At 41.6% G+C, this 8,790-nt stretch overlaps 1 protein-coding gene across 5 annotated transcripts in view; it reads left to right on the forward strand.

Annotated features, from left to right (window-relative positions):
* The window catches only part of ryk (receptor like tyrosine kinase), a 357,734-nt gene extending 350,389 nt beyond the window's left edge, over positions 1 to 7,345 (forward strand). For all 5 annotated transcript variants that reach the window (XM_067995687.1, XM_067995688.1, XM_067995686.1 and 2 more), the window contains one exon: positions 6,315 to 7,345. In XM_067995687.1, coding sequence (XP_067851788.1) covers positions 6,315 to 6,426 — 112 coding nt within the window. In that variant the 3' untranslated portion in view covers positions 6,427 to 7,345. The remainder of the gene's footprint in view (positions 1 to 6,314) is intronic.
* Positions 7,346 to 8,790: the final 1,445 nt, after the last annotated feature.

Consider the following 8,790-nt stretch of genomic DNA (forward strand, 5'->3'; position numbering starts at 1 on the left):
TCCCGTTATATATCTGATCCAGAGATTGCTCTGTCCCGTTATATATCTGATCCAGTGATTGCTCTGTCCCGTTATATATCTGATCCAGAGATTGCTCTGTCCCGTTATATATCTGATCCAGTGATTGCTCTGTCCCGTTATATATCTGATCCAGAGATTGCTCTGTCCCGTTATATATCTGATACAGTGATTGCTCTGTCCCGTTATATATCTGATCCAGAGATTGCTCTGTCCCGTTATATATCTGATCCAGTGATTGCTCTGTCCCGGTATATATCTGATCGTGATTGCTCTGTCCCGTTATATATCTGATCGTGATTGCTCTGTCCCGTTATATATCTGATACAGTGATTGCTCTGTCCCGTTATATATCTGATCCAGAGATTGCTCTGTCCCGTTATATATCTGATCCAGAGATTGCTCTGTCCCGTTATATATCTGATACAGTGATTGCTCTGTCCCGTTATATATCTGATCCAGAGATTGCTCTGTCCCGTTATATATCTGATCCAGAGATTGCTCTGTCCCGTTATATATCTGATCCAGTGATTGCTCTGTCCCGTTATATATCTGATCCAGAGATTGCTCTGTCCCGTTATATATCTGATCCAGAGATTGCTCTGTCCCGTTATATATCTGATCCAGTGATTGCTCTGTCCCGTTATATATCTGATCCAGTGATTGCTCTGTCCCGTTATATATCTGATCGTGATTGCTCTGTCCCGTTATATATCTGATCGTGATTGCTCTGTCCCGTTATATATCTGATCCAGTGATTGCTCTGTCCCGTTATATATCTGATCCAGTGATTGCTCTGTCCCGTTATATATCTGATCCAGAGATTGCTCTGTCCCATTATATATCTGATCCAGAGATTGCTCTGTCCCGTTATATATCTGATCCAGAGATTGCTCTGACCCGTTATATATCTGATCCAGTGATTGCTCTGTCCCGTCATATATCTGATCCAGTGATTGCTCTGTCCCATTATATATCTGATGCAGAGATTGCTCTGTCCCGTTATATATCTGATCCAGAGATTGCTCTGTCCCGTTATATATCTGCTCCAGAGATTGCTCTGTCCCGTTATATATCTGATCCAGTGATTGCTCTGTCCCGTTATATATCAGATCCAGTGATTGCTCTGTCCCGTTATATATCTGATCGTGATTGCTCTGTCCCGTTATATATCTGATCCAGTGATTGCTCTGTTCCGTTATATATCTGATCGTGATTTCTCTGTCCCGTTATATATCTGATCCAGTGATTGCTCTGTCCCGTTATATATCTGATCCAGAGATTGCTCTGTCCCGTTATATATCTGATCCAGAGATTGCTCTGTCCCGTTATATATCTGATCCAGAGATTGCTCTGTCCCGTTATATATCTGATCCAGAGATTGCTCTGTCCCGTTATATATCTGATCGTGATTGCTCTGTCCCGTTATATATCTGATCGTGATTGCTCTGTCCCGTTATATATCTGATCCAGTGATTGCTCTGTCCCGTTATATATCTGATCGTGATTGCTCTGTCCCGTTATATATCTGATCCAGAGATTGCTCTGTCCCGTTATATATCTGATCGTGATTGCTCTGTCCCGTTATATATCTGATCGTGATTGCTCTGTCCCGTTATATATCTGATCCAGTGATTGCTCTGTCCCGTTATATATCTGATCGTGATTGCTCTGTCCCGTTATATATCTGATCCAGAGATTGCTCTGTCCCGTTATATATCTGATCGTGATTGCTCTGTCCCGTTATATATCTGATCGTGATTGCTCTGTCCCGTTATATATCTGATCGTGATTGCTCTGTCCCGTTATATATCTGATCCAGAGATTGTTCTGTCCCGTTATATATCTGATCGTGATTGCTCTGTCCCGTTATATATCTGATCCAGAGATTGCTCTGTCCCGTTATATATCTGATCGTGATTGCTCTGTCCCGTTATATATCTGATCGTGATTGCTCTGTCCCGTTATATATCTGATCGTGATTGCTCTGTCCCGTTATATATCTGATCCAGTGATTGCTCTGTCCCGTTATATATCTGATCGTGATTGCTCTGTCCCGTTATATATCTGATCGTGATTGCTCTGTCCCGTTATATATCTGATCCAGAGATTGCTCTGTCCCGTTATATATCTGATCGTGATTGCTCTGTCCCGTTATATATCTGATCCAGTGATTGCTCTGTCCCGTTATATATCTGATCCAGAGATTGCTCTGTCCCGTTATATATCTGATCCAGAGATTGCTCTGTCCCGTTATATATCTGATCCAGTGATTGCTCTGTCCCGTTATATATCTGATCCAGTGATTGCTCTGTCCCGTTATATATCTGATCCAGAGATTGCTCTGTCCCGTTATATATCTGATCCAGTGATTGCTCTGTCCCGTTATATATCTGATCGTGATTGCTCTGTCCCGTTATATATCTGATCCATAGATTGCTCTGTCCCGTTATATATCTGATCCAGAGATTGCTCTGTCCCGTTATATATCTGATCGTGATTGCTCTGTCCCGTTATATATCTGATCGTGATTGCTCTGTCCCGTTATATATCTGATCCAGTGATTGCTCTGTCCCGTTATATATCTGATCGTGATTGCTCTGTCCCGTTATATATCTGATCCAGAGATTGCTCTGTCCCGTTATATATCTGATCGTGATTGCTCTGTCCCGTTATATATCTGATCGTGATTGCTCTGTCCCGTTATATATCTGATCCAGTGATTCCTCTGTCCCGTTATATATCTGATCGTGATTGCTCTGTCCCGTTATATATCTGATCGTGATTGCTCTGTCCCGTTATATATCTGATCGTGATTGCTCTGTCCCGTTATATATCTGATCCAGAGATTGTTCTGTCCCGTTATATATCTGATCGTGATTGCTCTGTCCCGTTATATATCTGATCGTGATTGCTCTGTCCCGTTATATATCTGATCGTGATTGCTCTGTCCCGTTATATATCTGATCCAGAGATTGCTCTGTCCCGTTATATATCTGATCGTGATTGCTCTGTCCCGTTATATATCTGATCCAGTGATTGCTCTGTCCCGTTATATATCTGATCCAGAGATTGCTCTGTCCCGTTATATATCTGATCCAGAGATTGCTCTGTCCCGTTATATATCTGATCCAGTGATTGCTCTGTCCCGTTATATATCTGATCCAGTGATTGCTCTGTCCCGTTATATATCTGATCCAGAGATTGCTCTGTCCCGTTATATATCTGATCCAGTGATTGCTCTGTCCCGTTATATATCTGATCCAGAGATTGCTCTGTCCCGTTATATATCTGATCCAGTGATTGCTCTGTCCCGTTATATATCTGATCCAGTGATTGCTCTGTCCCGTTATATATCTGATCGTGATTGCTCTGTCCCGTTATATATCTGATCGTGATTGCTCTGTCCCGTTATATATCTGATCGTGATTGCTCTGTCCCGTTATATATCTGATCCAGAGATTGCTCTGTCCCGTTATATATCTGATCCAGAGATTGCTCTGTCCCGTTATATATCTGATCGTGATTGCTCTGTCCCGTTATATATCTGATCGTGATTGCTCTGTCCCGTTATATATCTGATCCAGTGATTGCTCTGTCCCGTTATATATCTGATCGTGATTGCTCTGTCCCGTTATATATCTGATCCAGAGATTGCTCTGTCCCGTTATATATCTGATCGTGATTGCTCTGTCCCGTTATATATCTGATCGTGATTGCTCTGTCCCGTTATATATCTGATCCAGTGATTGCTCTGTCCCGTTATATATCTGATCGTGATTGCTCTGTCCCGTTATATATCTGATCGTGATTGCTCTGTCCCGTTATATATCTGATCGTGATTGCTCTGTCCCGTTATATATCTGATCCAGAGATTGTTCTGTCCCGTTATATATCTGATCGTGATTGCTCTGTCCCGTTATATATCTGATCGTGATTGCTCTGTCCCGTTATATATCTGATCGTGATTGCTCTGTCCCGTTATATATCTGATCCAGAGATTGCTCTGTCCCGTTATATATCTGATCGTGATTGCTCTGTCCCGTTATATATCTGATCCAGTGATTGCTCTGTCCCGTTATATATCTGATCCATTGTAAACAATTTTACAACACCAAGTTATAGTCCAGCAATTTTATTTTAAATTCACAAGCTTTCGGAGGCTACCCCCTTCCTCAGGTGAACGATGTGGAAAAATCACTGATCAGATATGATGTGGCATCTCCACATCATATCTGATCCAGTGATTGCTCTGTCCCGTTATATATCTGATCCAGTGATTGCTCTGTCCCATTATATATCTGATACAGTGATTGCTCTGTCTCGTTATATATCTGATCCAGAGATTGCTCTGTCCCGTTATATATCTGATCCAGAGATTGCTCTGTCCCGTTATATATCTGATCCAGTGATTGCTCTGTCCCGTTATATATCTGATCCAGTGATTGCTCTGTCCCGTTATATATCTGATCCAGAGATTGCTCTGTCCCGTTATATATCTGATCCAGTGATTGCTCTGTCCCGTTATATATCTGATCCAGAGATTGCTCTGTCCCGTTATATATCTGATCCAGTGATTGCTCTGTCCCGTTATATATCTGATCGTGATTGCTCTGTCCCGTTATATATCTGATCGTGATTGCTCTGTCCCGTTATATATCTGATCCAGTGATTGCTCTGTCCCGTTATATATCTGATCGTGATTGCTCTGTCCCGTTATATATCTGATCGTGATTGCTCTGTCCCGTTATATATCTGATACAGTGATTGCTCTGTCCCGTTATATATCTGATCCAGAGATTGCTCTGTCCCGTTATATATCTGATCCAGAGATTGCTCTGTCCCGTTATATATCTGATCCAGTGATTGCTCTGTCCCGTTATATATCTGATCCAGAGATTGCTCTGTCCCGTTATATATCTGATCCAGAGATTGCTCTGTCCCGTTATATATCTGATCCAGTGATTGCTCTGTCCCGTTATATATCTGATCCAGTGATTGCTCTGTCCCGTTATATATCTGATCGTGATTGCTCTGTCCCGTTATATATCTGATCGTGATTGCTCTGTCCCGTTATATATCTGATCCAGTGATTGCTCTGTCCCGTTATATATCTGATCCAGTGATTGCTCTGTCCCGTTATATATCTGATCCAGAGATTGCTCTGTCCCATTATATATCTGATCCAGAGATTGCTCTGTCCCGTTATATATCTGATCCAGAGATTGCTCTGTCCCGTTATATATCTGATCCAGAGATTGCTCTGTCCCGTTATATATCTGATCCAGAGATTGCTCTGTCCCGTTATATATCTGATCCAGAGATTGCTCTGTCCCGTTATATATCTGATCCAGTGATTGCTCTGTCCCGTTATATATCTGATCCAGAGATTGCTCTGTCCCGTTATATATCTGCTCCAGTGATTGCTCTGTCCCGTTATATATCGGATCGTGATTGCTCTGTCCCGTTATATATCTGATCCAGAGATTGCTCTGTCCCGTTATATATCTGATCCAGAGATTGCTCTGTCCCGTTATATATCTGATCCAGTGATTGCTCTGTCCCATTATATATCTGATCGTGATTGCTCTGTCCCGTTATATATCTGATCCAGAGATTGCTCTGTCCCGTTATATATCTGATCCAGAGATTGCTCTGTCCCGTTATATATCTGATCCAGAGATTGCTCTGTCCCGTTATATATCTGATCGTGATTGCTCTGTCCCGTTATATATCTGATCCAGAGATTGCTCTGTCCCGTTATATATCTGATCCAGTGATTGCTCTGTCCCGTTATATATCTGATCCAGTGATTGCTCTGTCCCGTTATATATCTGATCCAGTGATTGCTCTGTCCCGTTATATATCTGATCCAGAGATTGCTCTGTCCCGTTATATATCTGATCCAGTGATTGCTCTGTCCCGTTATATATCTGATCGTGATTGCTCTGTCCCGTTATATATCTGATCGTGATTGCTCTGTCCCGTTATATATCTGATCCAGTGATTGCTCTGTCCCGTTATATATCTGATCGTGATTGCTCTGTCCCGTTATATATCTGATCGTGATTGCTCTGTCCCGTTATATATCTGATCCAGAGATTGCTCTGTCCCGTTATATATCTGATCGTGATTGCTCTGTTCCGTTATATATCTGATCCAGTGATTGCTCTGTCCCGTTATATATCTGATCGTGATTGCTCTGTCCCGTTATATATCTGCTCCAGAGATTGCTCTGTCCCGTTATATATCTGATCCAGAGATTTAAAACAGTCTGTTTTGTGATTTGTTCACAGATTTGCTGTGATGGCCTGCTGTTGGGCATTGGATCGGGAGGAGAGACCAAAGTTTCAGCAGCTGGTGCAGTGCCTGACTGAATTTCATGCAGCCTTAGGAGCCTATGTCTGAAATCAAGGCTTTAGTTGCACCTGAAGTCCTCAAGACAAAAGAGCAGATTTAATAATAGAAACTAAGAAAAACAGGAGGAATATTTCTTCTGAAACAGAGTGCCTTGAAATGCTTTCATAGTTTGTTTTGTAAAATATCTTGATGTGAGTTCTGGTATTTTATAGCACAGCTTCATGTTGACCTAAATGAGTAAGACTCTTAGTAAGCTCCTTATCTGTTTGAGGTTCCTGGAGCACCCAAGTTTAATGGACTGAAAAGGGCAGATGTCAGTTGGACTTTGCACTCCATTCCTTCGCTCCTGTTGCCTGTATTTCATTGGGAGCCAGATTTTTAAAATAGTTTCTGAAACACAGTTTAACATGTCTTTTGAATGTCTGCTGCTGCTTTTTGATCCTACAGAGCAATTGCCCCAAGTGGTTCACTGCTTCATCAAAACTTTGATTCATTCTCAGCAGCAATCAAAATCCAGGTTGATTCCTGTGTCTTGTGTAATTCCTAAGCCTCCATGCACTTCAAAGCATGCAGCCTGTTTCTCTTTATAGAGCAGGACTGGAGGAGGTAGTTGCTTGGCAACTGCACATGCAGCTTTTCACTCTTGTCTCAAAACTAGGTACGTAGGGTGTATTTTGCATTTTAGCACTTCCTGCCACAGCAGAGTACCCTCTTTACTGTCTAACCAATTACAAAGTGGCAATCCACTAACATATTTCACTTTTGGCCTTCAGTATAGAAGACTTCTGTTCAATGGTACGAGGTGATTGGGATAATTGGGTTCATGACCATGCTTTGTAAATCCAAACCTTGTATATATTTTTGAATAATTCATTTGTCTGCTATTTCCGGTTGTCAACTGTTGTTCATCTTTGTACAATGTAAAATGCAGAGGATATGATTAATAAAGCAGAGAAATCTTTCTGAATATTTGTGTATATTATAATCTCAGTTCAGATGTAGGATTTAAACAGCTGCTTTCCTGAACAAATATGACTGGTTTTACAGTAATTCAGTCTCTCCTGCTTTGAATACTGAAAATTGATCAACTGAAATACGGGAGGAGTAATGGATCCCAAGGGAAGGTTATTAAAAAAAATTAACCTCTGACTAGCATCGGTCTTTATAATTCCTAAACGTCCCTTTTTAATGTGAACATTTCAGCTGAACCTGCTCAGCCAGTGATCCTCTCCACACAGCCTCCCCCACAGTTGGTACTGGTAACAGACATTGTCCTGACAGGGTGGGGCCCCAACTCCAAAGGAACTGAATTCTGGGTAAGGGGACAACGGAGCAGTTATCCTGATGCATGAATTGATTGGAGCAAAGATCAGTAAGTCTGGCTGTAACATTTCAGACCATAGTACAAGGTTAGCCAGTATTATGTGTGATCGGTCATCACTGGGGTTCAATAATACCAACAAGTATGGGAGAAATTACTCCTGCTCCTGTTGTCAAGATCCATCCATGTTAGTATGCTGATGTGTGGATAACGTCACTCTGTCACTTAAACTTTAACTTAAACATTTAGCTGGGTAGACAGCATAGTGACAGATGCTCACAGTTCACTCTCACGAGTGAAAGATTCATTTCAGAATTTAGTTTTCTCAAGAATCAGTAGGTCTGTTTGTTTCTCCCAGTAAACACCAGCTCTAATGTTTCTGCTCTGTGACAGGCTTTGCTTGCCTGACAGTTGAACAGTGTCCTTTTCCTGGAAGTACAGATTTCCATATTCATTTCCCCATAACCCACAGACTTTTACTGGTTCCCAATTGGACCTTAATTTAGTTCTTCACAAGTTGATATAACCCATCCTTTGAATCCCTTCAAAACTGTGACGTTTTTTCTTCGATGTGAAGCCGCACTGTTGGTAGCGTTCGTTTCAGCTCACAGTGAGCACATTGCAAATCCTTTATTCTATTTGGCATGTCGATAGTATACTCAAAATTAACTGGTGCAGTTCCTGAGGCTGTACACAATGCATGAGTGAGAGACTTGCATGTGGCACCACCTATCTGCAATGTCTGGGCAATATTTTTATGTATTTGCTTGGCACTTGTACCCAGAACCTTTGAAGCCAGGCTGCACTCACTCCTATGTGTGTGTGGTGGATGCATAACATGCAAAGAATGAAGACAACCCCACAAGGTAAATAATTTTCATTTATTAAAAATTATTCTTTCAACCATTAGGACAAAGCCAGAGCTCCCTGGATGATGAAAGAGAGAGAGTAAGATGAAGCAGAAAAGGGGGGGGGGGTGTAAGACAGACGTCATGTTGATAATACAACTGAACCAAGCTGAATATTTACAGAGGAGAAGTGAAAAAGGAAATAAGAGGATCAGAGAGAGAGTATGAGAATAAACAGGCAGC

The sequence above is a fragment of the Heptranchias perlo genome, chromosome 13 (genome assembly GCF_035084215.1).
Source record: "Heptranchias perlo isolate sHepPer1 chromosome 13, sHepPer1.hap1, whole genome shotgun sequence".
Lineage (NCBI taxonomy): Eukaryota > Metazoa > Chordata > Chondrichthyes > Hexanchiformes > Hexanchidae > Heptranchias > Heptranchias perlo.